Genomic DNA, 20000 nt, shown 5'->3' on the forward strand with positions numbered 1-20000 from the left:
ACGTATTTCCCCACACACGCTGCCATGAGGGGGTCCTGCAGGGCGTGTCTTGAGCAACGGGTGCTGGCGTGGGTGTGAGTCACGGTAGGAGGGGCCAGGAGGGGCTAGGAAGGGCGTGGGATACCCTGGGATACTCTGGGATGGCGACCTCTGGCATCGGTTGGGCGGAGCGAGTAGGGTTGAGGGACGAGGGTTGGCTGGTTCCTGGCTCTCCGTTCTCAGTGGCGTGTGTCCCTTGACGAGAGGGAGGTGGCGTGTAAAGGCGCGGCGTGGTTAGCTTAGCGTGGCGTTTGAGCGTCTGGAGAGGCTGAGGAGTAAGAATAATCAACCAGTCAGTCAGCCAGTCAGGCAGGCTGGCAGTTAGTTCTCAGTTTGAGCCACGCTAAATAAAGTTTCAAATAAATCTTCAAATTCGAGGTTTCTAAAAAAAATATCAAACTTTTTTAAACTTTTTTTCCGCGAGGGACGGACTCCTGTCCGTGTGTTTGCGTGCGTGACTTTGCCTTTTGACGTGCGTGCGTGCGTGTGAAGAGGGAACAATGATTTGCTTACTCTCCAAACTTCTGCTCTTCACCTTCGTAGCAACAGGTAAGTGAGGCCGACCTGTGTGTACCTGTCCTGGGAGGTGTTCCATGGATCTGGGAGTGTTGCGAGATGGCGAGGAATATAACTAAAGTGTTGCAAGAGATAAGCTTGTGTTGCAAAGTTCATGTATTGCAACACACCCTAAAATCACTCCGTATTGTATTGCTTAAGTGTTGAGTGACAGTAAGAGACTATAGTTAAGATGCCTGTGTGTTGTTGTGTTGCGAGGCCTCCCGTAATGCAGTAACAGAAGATTAAGTGTGATTGAGTGTTGCAGCAGCCTTGATGAATAGCAGAGACGTGTGTTGCTTTGTGGGTGTTGCGTGGCGGAGTGTGAGAGGCTGTGTACTTGTGTCGAGGTGTGTGTGTGTATTGCAGTGACAGCTTGAAAGCAAAACAAAAAAACTTGAGTGATGTTGATGGAGAATGATTGATAGAAGAGGGAAGAAGAAAGGAGATAGTAAAAGAATGATAAAAAAAGAGTAAAAGATGGATAGAAGGATACAGGATTAACTGGGGGAATATAGGATAGGATAGTAGGATTACAAGAAAGTTTTGAAAGGCTGCAGGACATTTTAAGAAGGCTTACGAAAGTGTAGGATATTTTTAGAAGCAGTAGGATAGCGTAGGATATTAAATGAAGGTAAAGCTCGGTGAAGGATGTTAATAGGATGCTGTGTGATGTAGGATACTATATTATATTGTAGGAGGATTTGTAGGATGATTAAGAAGGATGTAGGAAAGTTATAGCTGTTGATAGAAGGATAAAGGATAGTTGGGAGGGCTTAGGGTCATATAGAAAGGATATATGAAAAATTTAGTTTGTAGAAATGTAAAAACAAAACAAAAAAAGTTTTGAAGGATATAAAAGAGACAAGAGAGTGTAGGATAATGAAGGAAAAGCTTGTAAAAAACAGCAGAAGGATATTTAAAGGATCTGTAGGAAACTTAGGAGGAATATAAAATGACGTAGAAGGATTCATGAAGAGGTTAACAACGTAGAAGTGATGGAAAAAGATGATGACTGTGTGTGTGTGTGTGTGTGCGTGTCACGTTATACCCTCCCGCTGCCACTTTTGATATTAACCTTGCTTGTATTAGGTCCCTCAGTGTTTGTGTTACTTATACCAGTGTGCAGCGGCGACCTTGTGTGTGGCGGCTGTGTTGAGCTTTGGTTGTTGGTCCGAGCTAAGGCGTTTCTAGATAGGAAAGGAATTTACGAGTGTTTTCATTAGATGTTTTTTAATGATTTAGCATCGAGGGAAGATTATGTTTGATATGTTGATTAATTTATGGAGAGAGAGAGAGAGAGAGAGAGAGAGAGAGAGAGAGAGAGAGAGAGAGGGGGGAAAGGTGGTATTAAGGAAAAATATTCAAATACAAAGCGGTTTTAGAGGAAATAAATATACAGATCAGCTTTTGTTCCTTTATTTTTTGCTTCCTTCTCTCTTACAGTCCTTACACCGCTTTCTCTCTCTCTCTCTCTCTCTCGAAGCACCAGTTTTGTTATTTTGTGTTTGTTTGTCTTTTTATTTACTCTGCATAATGTTGTTGCAGCTGTTCCATGCCTGAGAGAGAGAGAGAGAGAGAGAGAGAGAGAGAGAGAGAGAGTTTTATCGTTTCTACCAGGTTTCCATTCTCTCTCTCCATTCTCTCTCTCTCTCTCTCTCTCTCTCTCTCTCTCTCTCTCTCTCTCTCTCTCTCTCTCTCTCTCTCTCTCATTTTAGCATTGACATTGAACGAGTAAGGAATGCGTGGTATGTGCAATTTCTTTTTTTTTTGTTTCAACCTTATTAGTGTGTGTGTGTGTGTGTGTGTGTGTGTGTGTGTGTGTGTGTGTGTGTGTGTGTGTGTGTATGTATGTATGTATGTACTGTTACTTAAAGGAGTATCTCTCTCTCTCTCTCTCTAGGTTACCTAAGGCATAAATATAATTAAAAAAATCGTAGAAATGGTTAGAAAACTGTGAAAAAAAAAACACTAACTGAAAAAATGATAAAAACTGAACAATAGATAGATAAGAACTAGAAAAAAAAAAACGAAAAGGGAACTAGAAAAAATATATATACCAAAACAAGATTAACAATGTAGAAAGCAAAAAAAAAAAAAAAATGAATAAATAGAAAGATAAAACACAAGGATATATCAAAATCCTATAATAAATCTTTTGCTGCTATTGATATTATGTTGTCAGTAGTATTACGCTGAATATTATTAGGGAAATGAATACTCGGAAAATAACTCTGGGGATAAATAGTGATACATCCTTCCTATGTTAGTCAATATGCAACTCTGTAATAGATAAACAGGATATTGAGAAATTAGATAGAGACTTGTAGATAAATAGATAGATAGAAACTTGTAGAGAGAGAGAGAGAGAAATTTGTGTAGAGAGAGTGAGAGAGAGAGAGAGAGATAGATAGAAACTTGTAGACAGAGAGATAGATAAAAACTTGTAAAAAGAGAGATAGATAGATAGAAACTTGTAGAGAGAGAGAGAGAGAGAGAGAGAAACTTGAGTAGAGAGAGTGAGAGAGATAGATAGAAACTTGTAGACAGAGAGATAGATAGATAGATAGAAACTTGTAAAAAGAGAGATAGATAGATAGAAACTTGTAGAAAGATAGAAAGTTGTAGAAAGAATTATTGATAGATAGATGGATCGATATAGAAAGGTAGATAGATAGATAGATAGATAGAGATAGAAAGATAAATTGATATAGATAGATAGATAGATAGATAGAGCGAGAGTGAAAGAGATGGATGGAGACAAATTAGATAAACGAAAATTTGTAAGTAAAGGCGAAAATTAGACAAAAGATAATAGAACACAGAAAAATAGAGAAAAAGATGAAGAAAGGAGGAAAATCAGAACACAAAAATCTAAGAAAGATAAGTAATAATGAAAAATGAACAAAAATTATACGAAAAAAAAAAATGGACAAACAAAAATTGAAAAAAAATGAAGAAAGGAAGAAAATAATGAAAGGAAAAACATAGAAGATAAATAATAATGATGAAATAAGAAAAAACAAAAATATAAAGAAAAGCAAACAGATAAAGAACATGATGGATGATAAGACAATAATGAATGAAAAAAATGAAAAAAAAGAAAAAAATGAAGACAAAAAAGAAGAAAACAACGAAATACGAAGAAAAATAAAAAGTTGATAATGGAAAAAGCAGAAAAAGAGAAAAAATATAAAGAAAAGTAAATAAATAAAGAAATTGGTAGAACGAAAAAAAAAAATGAAGACAAAAAAGAAGAAAGCAACAAAGGAAAAAATTATGACGAATTGTAAAAAACGAATGAAATAAAAAGAAAAGAAGGAAATAAAGGAATAAAATAATGAAAATAGATAAATGACTAAATAAAGGAGAGAAAAGAGAAAGAGGAATGAAAAAAAGGAAGAAAATAAGATTGAAATAAAGATAGAATAGGAATGATAAATAAGAATAAAAGGAAAATGATAAGAAAATAAATAAGTAGATAAAATTGAGAAAACGTAAGAAAAAAATGAGAAAATGAAAGAAGAAATAAAGGAACGAAATAAGAAAATGAAAGAAAATGAAGATAAAAATAAAAAAAAGTAAGAAAAATTGTGAAAAAAAACAAGAAAAGGAAAAATTAATGAATAAATAAATAATGATAAAACACTGGAATGAGAAAAAAGAAAAGAAAGAAAGAAAGGAACGAAATAAGAAAAATAGAATAGATAAAAGCTGAAATTAAGAAATAAGAAAAAAAGACGAAAAAAAGAAAAATAAGAGAATAAACAAGTAAATAAAGTAAATAAGTAAATAAAGATGAAATTAAGAAATAAGAAAAATAAAAAGAAAGACGAAAAAAAGAATGAAGATAAAAATAGAATTAACAATATCATAAGAAAATTTATTAAAAGATAAAAGAAGGAAAAAAGAAGGAAAAAAATAAGAAAATGAAAAAAAATGGAGAAAAACAAAATATCAGAAAAATGTAAAAAAAAGGAAAACAAAACAAAAGGAAAAGAAAAGAAAGAGAAAAAAATATAAGTAAATAAAGACAAAATTAAGAAAATATAAGAAAATTTGTAAAAAAGGAAAAAAATCAAGGAAAAATAAAATAAATAGACAAAAAAAATGTAAAAAAATGAGAAAAAAATAAAGAAAAAAAAAAGAAAGGAAGAAAATAAGAAAAAAAACAAAATAGACAAAATAAACAAAACATCAAAAAAATCATAAAAAAAGAAAAAAAAAATAAAGAAAAGAACAAGATAAGGAAAAAAAAAAAAAATAAAAGCCAAAAAATCAAAAAAATATAAAGAAAATGAAAAAAAAATAATGATAAAATATAAATAGGCAAATAATGATGAAGCTAGCCATAAAATCAAACTTGAGAAGGATAATAGAAGCTTGAGAGCCACGCCAACTTTATAATCCCAATACAACGAAGCTTCAGGTAAAATTGTCTTACCTGACGCTGCCGTGATTAGATAAAAACACAACCTGAGCTGCCTCGTGTAATCTTTCCCCTAAGCACCAAGTTTCCACTCTCTCTCTCTCTCTCTCTCTCTCTCTCTCTCTCTCTCTCTCTCTCTCTCTCTCTCTCTCTCTCTCTGTCTCTGTGTGTGTGTGTTTGTTTTATTGATAATTTAAGGATTTTTTTTTGTTACTTCTAGAGAGAGAGAGAGAGAGAGAGAGAGAGAGAGAGAGAGAGAGAGAGAGTGAGAATGTTATGTTACCCTTGCTAATATAGTTGTTACATGAATCTCTCTCTCTCTCTCTCTCTCTCTCTCTCTCTCTCTCTCTCTCTCTCTCTCTCTCTCTCTCTCTCTCTCTCTCTCTCTCATTGACTCCTCTGACCTTGACTTTAGTGCATGCTCCTCCACCTACCACCTACCACCTCCTCCTCCTCCTCCTCCTCCTCCTCCTCCTCCTCCTCCTCCTCCTCCTCCTCCTCCTCCTCCTCCTCCTCACTTAGACTACAATATAACACTGAATTAACGACGTTTACACATCACTAGCATATAATCAAGAGGAAATTTAGGAATGCAAATGAGATGAGACACAGAGAGAGAGAGAGAGAGAGAGAGAGAGAGAGAGAGAGAGAGAGAGAGAGAGTAATAAATGTGAAAATGCGAAATTGCCAGGAAGGGGAAACGGGAGAGGGAGTGTGTGTGTGTGTGTGTGTGTGTGTGTGTGTGTGGCTTTTGCATAATGTAATGGCTGGTTTTGGGTGTAGTTTAAGTGTGAGGGGTGAGGGGAGACTGGGAGGGAGAGTGAGGGGAGTGAGGGGAGAGGGAGAGGGGAAGTGAGGGGAGAGTCTGTTAAGTTTGGCAGGTTAAGTGTTACGAACTTGTTGTTTTTTGAGGTGTAATGAGGAGGGTGTCGCGAGTGTGGTGGTGGTAGTAGTAGTAGTAGTAGTAGTAGTAGTAGTAGTAGTAGTAGTAGTAGTATTGGTAACAGTGGTAGCTTTTGTAATAAAAAAAAGTAAAGAAAAATAAATAGTAAATTGTAAAAAGATAACTCTCTCTCTCTCTCCCTCCCTCCCTCTCCCTCCCCTCCCTCCTCCCTCTCCCTCTCTCTCTCCCCCTCCCTCCCTCCCTCACACAACCTTCCCCAAATAAAACAAAGAATAGAAAAATGCGAATAAAAACTGAACACACACGTGCAAAATGGAAGGAAGGAGTTTACAGGGCAAGACAAATGTTTACGTGGGTAATTTTACGTGGCCTAATGTGCAGAGGTGTTGTTGTAGCCAGGGGAGGAGGGGGGTAGCTTTAATGGGGGGGTGGTGGTGGTAGGAGAGGTATGGGAAGCTCTTATGGGGGGAGGTGAGGGGTGAAGGGGACAGGTGTTCATTAGAGTAACAAAACCTGCATTGCTTAAGTGTAAATCAATGTGTGTGTGTGTGTGTGTGTGTGTGTGTGTGTGTGTGTGTGTGTGTAGTGGTGGTGGTGGTGGTTGTTGTTCTTGTAGTAGTAGTTTTGTTATTTGTTGTGGTGATCTTCTTCTTCTTCTTCTTCTTCTTCTTCTTCTTCTTCTTCTTCTTCTTCTAGTTTTATTTTCTCTCTGTCTTCATTCCTCTTCGTTTCCTCTTCACTCTTTTACACTCTTTTTCTCTCCTCCTCCTCCTCCTCCTCCTCCTCCTCCTCCTCCTCCTCCTCCTCCTCCTCCTCCTCCTCCTCCTCCTCCTCCTCCTCCTCCTCTTCTTTGTCTTCCTCCATTCGCAGTAACTTCTATAATACACTCAGCTCAGTAGAGAGAGAGAGAGAGAGAGAGAGAGAGAGAGAGAGAGAGAGAAAGTTAGTTCCATTTTCTCTAACTCTAACTCACTGCTCGAGGATTTACAGGGGAGCTTCCTCTCTCGCTCTCAGATTTCTTTCTTTCTTTATTATTTGATGAAAGGAAATTCGCTCACACACCCTCTCTCTCTCTCTCTCTCTCTCTCTCTCTCTCTCTCTCTCTCTCTCTCTCTCTCTCTCTCTCTCTCTCTCTCTCTCTCTCGAATATACCTCTTGCTGTATTGATACTACTACTACTACTACTACTACTACTACTACTACTACTACTACTACTACTACGTAATTTCCATTCTAATAAATTTTGGAATGTACACAAATGCAGATGTTTATGTGTGTGTGTGTGTGTGTGTGTGTGTGTGTGTGTGTGTGTGTGTGTGTGTGTGTGTGTGACGGTCATGTCATTATTATTGATAGAAGTATTGATTTGTATTATTATTATTATTATTATTATTATTATTTCAAAGACAGCTGATGAATGGAGAGAGTCATTTTTCAGAGAGAGAGAGAGAGAGAGAGAGAGAGAGAGAGAGAGAGAGAGAGAGAGAGAGGTGGGTGAAGTTGATTTTCTCTCTCTGTCTCTCTCTCTCTCTCTCCTTCATCCATCTTTCCCTCCCTCCTTCCCTCTCCTTCCCTCATTTCCTGCCTTCCTCCTTCCCATCCCCAAATTCATAAGGAAGAGTAAACACTGACCGCCACCTCCTCTCCTCCTCCTCCTCCTCCTCCTCCTCCTCCTCCTCCTCCTCCTCCTCCTCCTCACGCTCGCTACTCATAATCTTACACAACCCTTCCATCAGTGCCTCTTCTTCCTCCTCCTCCTCCTCCTCCTCCTCCTCCTCCTCCTCCTCCTCCTCCTCCTCCTCCTCTTGTTGTTCCTCTTGTACTTCATCCTGTTATTGTTTACTTTGTTATCATTATAGTCATTTCCTTCTCCACCTCCTCCTCTTTCTCTTGTTTTTCTTCTTCTTCTTCTTTTCTTCTTCTTCCTCTTCCTCTTCCTCCTCTTCTTCTTCCTCCTTGTATTTGTTTTTTATTTTGTTCTTTCATTTTTTTTTCCTTCTTCATGTCTGCTTTTGTACGTCTTTCTCCTTCCTTACGTTTTCCTCCTCCTCCTCCTCCTCCTCCTCCTCCTCCTCCTCCTCCTATATTTAGGGGGAGAATTACCCCTCTTTTGTGTCGTCTGAGATTTAAGTGTCTTTAAAGTTACTGAAAGAGACGCCCCCACCCTCTCTCTCTCTCTCTCTCTCTCTCTCTCTCTCTCTCTCTCTCTCTCTCTCTCTCTCTCTCTCTCTCTCTCTCTCTCTAAAATTTTGCTTGGTCTGAAAAATTCCTTGACAATTTTTTTTTTTTTTTTTGTCATAAATTTTGAAGGACATTTTTCGAAACCTTTTATTTATTTATATATTTATTTATTTTTGCTTATATATATAACCTTATTTTTTTTATTTTTTTCATTTTTTTCTTTTCTTTTTTCTATTTGTACACATTTCCATCTTTTTTTCTCTTCCTTTCCTTGTATTTTTATTTATTTTCGTGTTTTTTATATATATTTCCTGCGCCAAGATGCATTTTCTGATATTTTCATTTTGGGAGAGGGAGAGGGATGAGGAGGAGGAGGAGGAGGAGGAGGAGGAGGGAGTGGAAGGGTGTAAGGAGGAGGGAGGAGGGAGGGTGGTGGTGGGAGGGAGTATTGAAGAGGGAGAAGGGATAGGAAGGGTGGAGGGATGGGGAGAGTGGAGGAGGGAGGAGGGAGGAGGGAGGAGAGAAAGGGGAGGAGGAGGAGGACAGGTGTAGCTCAGGTGTGCCCAATTAATTACCTTCATTTTGGTGATATCTAGTGGAGGAGGAGGAGGAGGAGGAAGAGGAAGAGGAAGAGGAAGAGGAAGAGGAAGAGGAAGAAGAAAAAGAAGAAGAAAAAGAAGAGATGATGATGTTGATGATGAAGATGAGAAGAAGAAGAAGAAGAAGAAATGAAAGAAGGATAGAAGAGGGAAAAATAATGATGAAGACGATGAGGATGAGAAGACAACAGAGAGATGAAGAAGGAGAGAATAAGAAGAAAAGGAAAAGAGAAGATAAGAAGAGAGTGAAGAGAAGGGGAAGAGAAGAAGAGAAGAAGAGAGGAAAGAGAATGAGAGAAAATTACTGAGAGAATATTGAGAGAAGAGGAGGGTAGAGAGGAAGAATAAAGGAGAGAAAAGGAAGAAGAGGAAGAAGACCATAGGAAGAAGGAAGAAGATAGAAGAAGAGGAAGAAGGAGTAGATGAAATATGGAAACTGCAGGAGACATGAAGGGAGAAGGAGGAGGAGGAGGAGGAGGAGGAGGAAGAGGAAGAGGAGTAACAAAAATGCAGATGGAGATAGAGAAGAATAAAAACCAAGAGAGGAGGAGGAGGAGGAGGAGGAGGAGGAGGAGGAGGAGGAGGAGGAGGAGGACATTAATTAAGAAACAGGAAGTAGAAAAGAAAATGGTAGATGGGAAGGAAGGAGGAAGAGGAAAAAGAGGAGGAGGAAGACTGAAAAAGATGTTTAGAAGTTGGAGGAGGAGGAGGAAGAGGAGGAGGAGGAGGAGGAGGAGGAGGAGGAAGAGGAGGAATTGGAGTAGTTGGTGACGAGGAGGAGGAGGAGGAGGAGGAGGAGGAGGAGGAGGAGGAAGTATTAGTCACTGTATTACCAAGATTATGTGAGAGAGAGAGAGAGAGAGAGAGAGAGAGAGAGAGTGTGAGTTTGTTTAGTTCATGGCTAATCTCTCTCTCTCTCTCTCTCTCTCTCTCTCTCTCTCTCTCTCTCTCTCTCTCTCTCTCTCTCTCTCTCTCAAACCCATCTTTCCTTATTTCTTTATGTTTGCTAGTGTTTGTTTGTTTGTGAGCACAGTTTGCTACCGAAGTAATAGGGGCGAGGCTGCCACGCCCATTGGCACACGAGGGGAAAGAGGGAGAGGGGAGAGAGAGAGAGAGGGAGAGAGGGGAGAGGGGAAGTGAGGGAGAGGAAAAAAGAATGAAAGGGAGAGAGAGAGAGAGAGAGAGAGAGAGAGAGAGAGAGAGAGAGAGAGAGAGAGAGAGGGAAGGGATAAAGGTTAAGAAAAAGCAAGTAAAAAGTGAGAGGAGAGAGAGAGAGAGAGAGAGAGAGAGAGAGAGAGAGAGAGAGAGAGAGAGAAATAGGAGGAAAAGGAAAGGGAAGGAAGAATGCAAGTGAGAGGAAGAGAGATAGATGAATAAAGGAAGGAGAAAGAGATGAGAAGGAGAAGGAGAGAGAGAGAGAGAGAGAGAGAGAGAGAGAGAGAGAGAGAGAGAGAGAGATAGCAGGATTCAAACAACAGAACGGAAGGGAGGAAGGATGGGAGATGAGAGGGGAAAGAGGGAGAGAGGAAGACCAGGATATGAGGGGAGAGGGGAGAGAGGGGAGAGTGAGGAGGAGTGAGGGTTGGGGGGAGAGGGACAGAGGCCATAAATAGCTTAGGTCTTAGGCTTAGACAAGGAAATAGGCTTGACAAGATCTGGCGTGCTGTGTTTTGCCTCTTTGGCGAGATAATATTCTCTCTCTCTCTCTCTCTCTCTCTCTCAAGCATTATAGTATTGTTTTTTCTTTCTTTTTTATTGTTTTTCTTTAATTTCATCAGTAGGTAATGTTTTTATACAGTTCCTTTACTAAAATATATCTTTAACGAGACTTTTCTATTATGTTGGCAGCCCTGCTGAGATTGTAACGTGGACTGAACCTGCTTTGATAAACACTTGCATTGCTTCACTTTCCTCAACAATGACACGAGTTAGGCGGGTTTTGTTGACGTCCACGGGTGAAGCAGTGTTTGTTCTACCTCACCCTTGTTTTCACCGCGACTGGGTGAAAAATGAAGTTATTATGGGAAGTTGAAGATAAAATATGATTGCGTCTCGTTACTCAGAGTGGTTTTGTTGAGTCGTTGTGAGGTTGTAGTGAAAGTTAAATACTCCTGTTTATACATCAAATACTGGTGAATGTAATGGTGCTTTCAGATTGTGCATGGGTGAAGAAATGAAGTTATGATGAGAAGTTGAAGTTATAGTATGAAATTTTGTGGTTGTTATGTCTCTTTACTTGAAATGATTTTGCTTAGCCATTGTGAGGTTGCAGTGAAAATTAGATACTCCTGTTTATACATCAAATACTGGTGAATGTAATGGTGCCTTCAGATTTTGCATGGGTGAAGAAATGAAGTTATGATGGGAAGTTGAAGTTATAGTATGAATTTTGTGGCTGATAGTCTCTACTTGTTAAGCCATGGTGAGGTTGTGGTGGAAGTTAAACATTTTTTTTTATACAGGAGGAACAGCTGGCCAAGGGAACAAAATATGAAAAAAAAAGAAAATACCCCAGTGTGTTACCAGCTCCCTAAAAGACAGAATTAACCAAAAATTCAGGGACAAATATCTTTATACCCCTCCCTTAGAAGAAGTCAAGCCGTAGGAATATGTCTGGTGGCACATCAAATCCTGGTGACCAATGATGCCTTCAGATTATGCATGAAAGGTTTTATTAAAGAGAAAATATAAATGTTTCTGTGAGAATTTGGTGTCACATTTTCTTTTTTAGTATTTTGTGGGAAGGAGAGTAGAAGAAATAGCTAAATGAGTGAATAGAGGAATGGAAGGTACAGTGGAAGGATGCGTGCTTTGGGGTCCGTGAGGTCTCGAAGCGCACGGGTTCGAATCCTGTCCACGGTCCGAGTGTAGGTTGGGCTTCCTCACTCGGGGCAATGGTTTCCTAGCGGGTGGGTTTGAGATAGGAGGTACCCCAAAAAGTACCCCCTTTAGCCCAGAAATTCCCGTGAAAAGCCCACATGGTGTAAATGAAATAAAAAAAAAAGAAAAAATTAAAGGTTTCTGTGAGTATTTGGCGTTATCTGTTTTATTATCTTGTGGGAAGGACAGTGGAGGAATAAATGATAAATAGATGAATAAATAAGTTAATAAATAAATAGAGGAAGAAGTAGGTAAATGAATAATAAAGGAATTAGCAAAAATCATCTTCCTTTCTGTCAAAAATAAAGAAAATCTAAGTAAAGAAGAGAAAAAAGAAAGACAAGGTGAAAATTAAGAGAAACGAAAACAATGAAATAAGAAACAATGATTTGAAATTTATGAAGTTTCATCCTCATCCTTCCTACAAACGAAAAAAAAGAAAACTGAAGGTAAAAGAAAATAAACAAAGATAAGAAAAAAATAAAGATAAAGATGTAAAAAAATATCTGAAGGCTAAAAAAGAAAAAAAAGTCGAAAAAAAACAGACAAAAAAAATGTGTAAAAAATTAAGTCGAATAAAATGTGGACAAAAAAAAAAAAAAAATAAAAACACGTAAAAATTAAGTCGAAAAAAAACTGGACAAAAAAAAAGTAAAAATTCAGTCGAAAAAAATCTGGACAAAAAAAATAAAAAGGCGTAAAAATTAAGTCGAAAAAAAAAAAACTGAAGACAAAAAAAAAGTGTAAAAAATTAAGTCGAGAAAAAAACCTGAAGACAAAAAAAGTGTAAAAAATTAAGTCGAAAAAAAGAAGAAAAAAAAACCAAAAAAGTCGAAAAAAACCCTGAAGACAAAAAGAATAAATTGATAGAAGAAAAAAAGGAAAAAAAAAGAAAAAAATAGAAAAAAAGGTGCAAGAGGAGGTGGTGTGTGGTGGAATTCAAAATGTGTGTCTGAATGATTACCTGGCAGCGAAAAACACACCTGTGGCGATTGTGGCAGGTGAATGTACCGCACCTGCCTCATTAGAGATGCACAGGTGGCGAGAGAGAGAGAGAGAGAGAGAGAGAGAGAGAGAGTTGAGAGTCTGGGAGAAAATAATCATGTATTCATTTTAACTTTTTCATTTTTTTTTCGTTTTCTTTCGTTTTACAGGTGTGTCCTCCTCCTCCTCCTCCTCCTCCTCCTCCTCCTCCTCCTCCTCCTCCTCCTCTCCTCTTTTTTTTCTTTTACTCTTTGTTCCTTCTTGATCAGTATCATAATCATCTTCATCTCTCCTCCTCCTCCTCCTCCTCCTCCTCCTCCTCCTCCTCCTCCTCCTCCTCCTCCTCTTCGTCTGTTTCTCCTCTTGACCTCTTAACTATCTGCATACTGTTCCCGTTCCTCCTCCTCCTCCTCCTCCTCCTCCTCTTACCTGTGAGAGTAAGACAACGATGTACACCAGGTGGTAAGAGGGGGTGAGAGTGAGGGGAAAGTGAGGGGAGTGTAGGTGAAGAGGGCTTAGGCTCAACTTACCTCACCTGGCGCTTTGGGAGGAGGAGGAGGAGGAGGAGGAGGAGGAGGAGGAGGAGGAGGAGGAGGAGGAGGAGGAGGAGGAGAGGAAAGTGATTTAACTGTCACTATCTTTGGAGTGTTTTTGTCTTGCCTGTGTTAGATTAGGCCTGGTTTTGTCTGGTTTCTCTCTCTCTCTCTCTCTCTCTCTCTCTCTCTCTCTCTCTCTCTCTCTCTCTCTCTCTCTCTCTCTCTCTCTCTCGTAAAGTATTGAAATCTCGAAATTCCTCGTGTTTTCATAAAGATTAGCACATTTTTCTCTTTCTGGTCTTATTTTTTTTTTTTTATTCAGCGCTAATCATCTTATCTCTAACAAATTTTCAAGGTTGAGTGGGCCAGTAGGTGGGGTGTGACAAGCTGAGGTGGGCTGGGGGACACTTGAGGGGGTTGCGAGAGTGTCACCAGTAATTAAGGTGTGTAGGTAAGGTTCGTATTCTGAAACTCTTATGCGCTTCACCTCCAGTATTTCAAAAGGCTTGATTTAAATTGACTGGAGGTTTTTTAAGGTGTTTTCACGAATCTAGAGGCAGAGTGACAAGATTTCTGCATTATTAACTGGAGAAATACTCTTCAAAATCTCGCTAGTTCATATTTTTACGGTTTTAGAGACAGAGTGACATGATTTCTGCATTATTAACTGGAGAAACTCTTAAAAACCACGCTAGATAAATTTTCTTAAGCTTTTAGAGGCAGAGTGACAAGATTTCTACATTATTAACTGGTAAAACACTCTTGAAAACCACGCTAGATAAATTTTCTTACGCTTGTAGAGGCAGAGTGACAAGATTTCTACATTATTAACTGATAAAACACTCTTGAAAACCACGCTAGTCATCCCGTGGCCTTGGAAAACAGTCGCGGAGAGAGAACAAAGCGTTTCACAATCAGGACCCAAAAGAAACTAAACTAGAAGTGGGGTAGATAAAATAATAATCCCTTTTAGTGGGTTCAAGTGGGATTAGGAGACACTGAGGTGGATTAGACAACATTCACAAGGGTTCTAATACTATCTAGGTTGGTTCTAGTGGGTTTGAAGTGGCTTGAAATGAAGTTTGATAAGTTTTAGTGGGTTAATGTGAGTTTGGGTGGGTTTTGGTGTGTTTGGGTGGGTTGTGGTGGGTTTGGGTGGGTCGGAATGGGTAGTGGGTGGGTCAGAGTGGGGTGTGAGTGGGTTGGAGGTGAAATAAGTGGGTAAATGTGGGGTGAGTTGGAATATAGTTTGGTATGTGTGTGTGTGTGTGAGAGAGAGAGAGAGAGAGAGAGAGAGAGAGAGAGAGAGAGAGAGAGAGAGAGAGGTTATTTGTGGAAAGAGAATATTAAAAGCAAGTCAGAAAGAAAATGGAATGCTGTGAATTAATAGAATTTTTGCATGTTTTCTTTCTGTCAGAGGTTTAAAAGACACATTACTCTCTCTCTCTCTCTCTCTCTCTCTCTCTCTCTCTCTCTCTCTCTCTCTCTCTCTCTCTCTCTCTCTCTCTCAATCTGAGCCTTTATCCTACACGACTTACATCTCTCTCTCCCTCTCTCTCTCCCTCTCTCTCCCTCTCCCTCTCCCTCTCCCTCTCTCTCACTCACTCACTCACCAATTCCTCCTCCATTCCATGTCCAGTACAAATCCCTCTCCCTTTCTCTTCCATTCTTTTCCATTTTCTCTTATTCCTCCTCCTCCTCCTCCTCCTCCTCCTCTCCTCCTCCTCCTCTCCTCTCCTCTCTCTCTCTCTCTCTCCTCTCTTCTCTTCTCTTCTCTTCTCTTCTCTTCTCTTCTCTTCTCTCTCTTCTCTTCTCTTCTCTTCTCTTCTCTTCTCTTCTCTTCTCTTCTCTCTCTCTCTCTCTCTCTCTCTCTCTCTCTCTCTCTCTCTCTCTCTCTCTCTCTCTCTCTCTCTCTCTCTCATTTATTATACCTGTCATAGTTGAAGAAATGAATAAAAAAGGAAAGGAAGGCATGAGAAAAGGAAGGAAGAAAGGAAGGAAGGAAGGAAGGAAGGAAGAAAGGAAGGGAAGAAGGAAGGAAGGGAAGAAAGAGGGAGAAGAAAGAGTTGTAATTAAGGGTTAACGTTAATGGAAAATGCAGAAGAGGAGGAGGAGGAGGAGGAGGAGGAGGAGGAGGAGGAGGAGAAGAAGAAGAAGAAGAAGAAGAAGAGGAGGAGGAGGAGGAGGACACTTACATTGGAGAGAAGGAAGGAAGGAGGAATAGAGAGAAAGGAAAATGAAGGAAGGTACAAGAGAGAGAGAGAGAGAGAGAGAGAGAGAGAGAGAGAGAGAGCCGAAACCGCTACACGAAGTCAGTTTCCGGTCCGTTTCCTGGCCCGGTTCATCTCACCTGAGTAGTTCTCTTCCTCCTCTTCCTCTTCCTCCTCCTCCTCTTCCTCTTCCTCTTGACTTTCCATTTTTTCTGCTTGTCTTCCTCTTCTTCGTCCTTTTATTTTATTGTCTTGCCTTGCTCTGACTATTTTTCCTCTTCTTCCTCTTCCTCTTCCTCTTCCTCTTCTTCCTTTCAAATTAAGGTTCATGTGTTTTCTTCTTTTTTTTGTTGTCTTCTTCTTCTTCTTCTTCTTCTTATTTTTTCTTCTCCTTCTTATTATCTCTTCTCTCTCTCTCTCTCTCTCTCTCTCTCTCTCTCTCTCTCTCTCTCTCTCTCTCTCTCTCTCTCTCTCTCTCTCTCCAGGGAAAGTCACACGTAGGGGGTTTCACTTGTTTTTCGGGCAGCGGGGGGCGGCGACCCCTCACCAAGCCGTGTCTTTCTCCAGCCGTTCCAAATTTTGCAGGTCTCGTCCCCCATTTTCTCTCGTTTTTTGCCAAATTTCTCGTTTTCTTTTCCTTGTGAAGTTTGATTTTTTTTTTCGATTTTTGATTTTTTCTATGTATTTGCAACTTCCCTTCTACTACTACTACTACTACTACTACTACTACTACTACTACTGGCGCTAATCTAATTCCACCACCACCACCACCACCTATACTAACAACAACAACAGCCTCTAACAATAACAAGCGTAACTAACCTCTCTAATTAGTCAGTCACATTTGTCTTCCTAATGATGCAGGTGTCATTTGGTTGTCTCCCTCTTCCCTCATTCCTTCCCCTCATTCCTTCCCCTCATTCCTCAAATACTTCTTCTTTCCTCTCTTGCCTTTTGTTCTTTCTCTTCTATTTCTTTCTCTGTTTCCATTTCCTTTCTCTTTTCTCTCGTTTCCTCTTTTTTTTCCCGTTTTCTCCCTTTTTTCCTCTTTATCTGTTGCTGTCTTCCCTCCTTTCTTCTTTTTTTCTTTTTCCTTTTCTTTCTTTTCTGTTTCTCTCTCCCTTGTTTCTTTCTAAATGTTTTCTCTTCCTCTCCTTCCATCAGTCATGTTCTCTCTCTCTCTCTCTCTCTCTCTCTCTCTCTCTCTCTCTCTCTCTCTCTCTCTCTCTCTCTCTCTCTCTCTCTCTCTCTCTCTTTTTCCTTTTTTCTCTTACGTAATTTTCTTTCTTTTATGTTTTCTTTCATTTTCTCTTTCATTATCTTTTTATTCTCATCTTTCTTATTTCTTTTCTTTCTTCATCTTATCTAATTTTCTCCTTGTTCTCTTTTATTCACTAATTTCTCTCTCTTCTCTTCGTTTCTCTTACTCATTTATTTTATCTCTTCCTTCTCCTCTTCCTCCTCCGTAATCTCATCTATTTTGTTTCCTTATTTACTCTATTAAACATCATCATCTCCTTCTCCTCTTCTTCTTCTTCTTCTTCTTCTTCTTCTTCTTCTTCTTCTTCTTCTTCTTCTTCTTCTTCTTCTTCTTCTTCTTCTTCTTCTTCTTCTTCTTCTTCTTCTTCTTCTTCTTCTTCTTCTTCTTCTTCTTCTTCTTCTTCTTCTTCTTCTTCTTCTTCTTCTTCTTCTTCTTCTTCTTCTTCTTCTTCTTCTTCTTCTTCTTCTTCTTCTTCTTCTTCTTCTTCTTCTTCTTCTTCTTCTTCTTCTTCTTCTTCTTCTTCTTCTTCTTCTTCTTCTTCTTCTTCTTCTTCTTCTTCTTCTTCTTCTTCTTCTTCTTCTTCTTCTTCTTCTTCTTCTTCTTCTTCTTCTTCTTCTTCTTCTTCTTCTTCTTCTTCTTCTTCTTCTTCTTCTTCTTCTTCTTCTTCTTCTTCTTCTTCTTCTTCTTCTTCTTCTTCTTCTTCTTCTTCTTCTTCTTCTTCTTCTTCTTCTTCTTCTTCTTCTTCTTCTTCTTCTTCTTCTTCTTCTTCTTCTTCTTCTTCTTCTTCTTCTTCTTCTTCTTCTTCTTCTTCTTCTTCTTCTTCTTCTTCTTCTTCTTCTTCTTCTTCTCTCTTCTTCTCTTCCTTTCTCTTTACTCTCCTTTCTCTCTCTCTCTCTCTCTCTCTCTCTCTCTCTCTCTCTCTCTCTCTCTCTCTCTCTCTCTCTCTCTCTCTCTCTCTCTCTCTCTCACATTACTCCTCTCTATCGCTCTCAATTTTCTCTTCTCTCATCACTGGTTTCTCTTTCTCCATCTCACGTTCCAAGATTCTTTTTAACCCACTCAGACCCCTAGCCACTTTTTTCTAGTCCACTCAGACCTCTAGCCACTTTTTTCTGTACCAGTCAGACCCTTAGCCACTTTTTTCTAGCCCACTCAGACCCTTAGCCACTTTTTTCTAGCCCACTCAGACCCCTAGCCACTTTTTTTCTAGCCCACTCAGACCCCTAGCCACTTTTTTCTCTCCCACTCAGACACCTAGCCACTTTTTTTCTGTCCCACTCAGACCTCTTGCCACTTTTTTTTCTCTCCCACTCAGACACCTAGCCACTTTTTTCTCCCATTCAGACCCCTAGCCACTTTTTCTACCACTCTCAGACCCTTAGCCACTTTCAGCACACTTAGATCAGCGTTACTATTTCGTCTTCATCTTAATCTCTTCAGTATTGGGACGCATTGTTTTGCCTTGAGATTTATGTACGATTAGACCATTTTGTTGACATTAGGAAGGGTCTATGGAGGTCAGAAGATTAATGGCCAGTGTCTTTACTATTTTAAGATTAATGGCCAGTGTCTTTACTATTTTAAGATTAATGGCTAGTGTCTTTACTATTTTAAGATTAATGGCCAGTGTCTTTGCTATTTTAAGATTAATGGCCAGTGTCTTTACTATTTTAAGATTAATGGCCAGTGTCTTTGCTATTTTAAGATTAATGGCCAGTGTCTTTACTATTTTAAGATTAATGGCCAGTGTCTTTACTATTTTAAGATTAATGGCCAGTGTCTTTACTATTTTAAGATTAATGGCTAGTGTTTTTACTATTTTAAGATTAATGGCCAGTGTCTTTACTATTTTAATTCCCCAACACAAGTTTCTGAAGCTGTGTAAAATCACCAAATAGTCACCAGAATGAATATGGAAACACGTCATGGTACTGAAGGGGTTAAATTATTTCATCAGCACCATTTCCTAACCTTTCCATTTCCTTTTCCTTCCTATTCTTTTCCCTTTTTTTTTATCTTGTCATTTCTTCTTTCCACCATCTTTTATTTATGTTTCTTTTTATTTCCTGGCCTTTCTTTACTAATTTTTCCTCATTTTTCCCTCTTCTTTTTTTCTTCTTGTTTTTGTTGTTCTTGACACTTTCTCTTACAAAACACGACAAAGGAGAGAGAGAGAGAGAGAGAGAGAGAGAGAGAGAGAGAGAGAGAGAGAGAGAGAGAGAGTCGTGACATGTAACACTGAAACACGCGGAGTAAATGAAATGAACGAATGAATAAGAGAAAAGAACATGTCACTGTCACGAGAAAAAGATTTGATTTCATGAGTGAACGATAAAAAAAAAAAATGAAGATGAATAACAATGAGTGACTGAACAGGAGAGAAATATTGAAAGTGAATGAATATGAAAGGACGGTTGAATAAATGAGTGAATGGAAGGAATGAGAGAGTTAGTGAATAAATGAGTGAATGGAAGGAGTAAATGAATAACTAATGTGAAGTTGGAGTGAATAGAAGATAAAAGGAATGAAGGAATGAATAACTGGAGGGAAGAGGAAGTGAGTGAATAAAAGATAGAACGAATGAAGGAATAGATAGAGGGAGTGAATGAATGAAAGGTAAAACGAATGAAGGAATTATGAACAAAAAAAAAAAAAAAATCACAACGAACAAATCAATAACAAAAAAAAAAAAGAAAAGAAAACTAAGTGAACAAACAAAATCCGTAAAAAAAAAAAATAAATCAAGGAAAAACACAAAATGAAATAGACAAAAAAAAAAAAAAATGAATGAGAGAGAGAGAACAATGGGAAGCAAACAAGAGAGAAAGAAAGAAAGTAACCAAGATTTCATCACAAGACAGGATAGAAAAGTAGGCAATTTAAACTCATCAGAGGGAGTGATTGAGACATGAGGTGCGATGAATGTGGTGCAGGATGTAGGTAGGAGGAGGAGGAGGAGGAGGAGGAGGAGGAGGAGGAGGAGGAGGAGGAGGAGGAGAAGACAATGAATAAGGATGTATGATACGTAGTTGAAAATTGATTAATCGTTTGTAAATATACCAGCCTCTCCCAGTTCTCTCATCCTCTCCCAGCTTCTCTCATCCTCTCCCAACCTCTCCCAGCCTATCCCAGCCTATCCCAGCCTATCCCAGCCTTGTACATCCTCTCCCAACCTTTCCCAGCCTTGTCTATCCTCTCCCAGTCTCCTCCCAGCCTTTTCTATCCCTTTCCGAACCTCTACCAGCTTTGTCTATCCCCCAGCCTCTCCCAGCTTCTCCTATTCTTGTCTATCCTCTCCTTAGCCTATCCCACCCTTGTCTTTCCTCTCCCAGCCTCTCCCAGCCTTTATCTATCCACTTCCAACCTCTCCCAGCCTGTCTCAACCTCTCCCAGCCTCTCCCAGCCTCTTCCAGCTTTGTCTA

The 20000-nt window shown here is 39.2% G+C and overlaps 1 protein-coding gene across 3 annotated transcripts in view; it reads left to right on the forward strand.

The window, feature by feature from the left end:
• LOC123517340 (limbic system-associated membrane protein-like) overlaps positions 1–20000 on the forward strand; it is a 198942-nt gene that overhangs the window by 49502 nt on the left and 129440 nt on the right. The window contains exon 1 of one of the 3 annotated variants that reach the window (XM_045277353.1): positions 197–588. The exons of 1 other annotated variant lie outside the window; for it this stretch is intronic. In XM_045277353.1, the coding sequence (XP_045133288.1) occupies positions 540–588 (49 nt within the window). In that variant the 5' untranslated portion in view covers positions 197–539. Of the gene's footprint in view, positions 1–196; positions 589–20000 lie in introns of those variants that run through there. One more of the 3 variants, XM_045277343.1, reaches the window with a different exon arrangement.

The sequence above is a fragment of the Portunus trituberculatus genome, chromosome 6 (assembly GCF_017591435.1).
Source record: "Portunus trituberculatus isolate SZX2019 chromosome 6, ASM1759143v1, whole genome shotgun sequence".
Classification (NCBI taxonomy): domain Eukaryota; kingdom Metazoa; phylum Arthropoda; class Malacostraca; order Decapoda; family Portunidae; genus Portunus; species Portunus trituberculatus.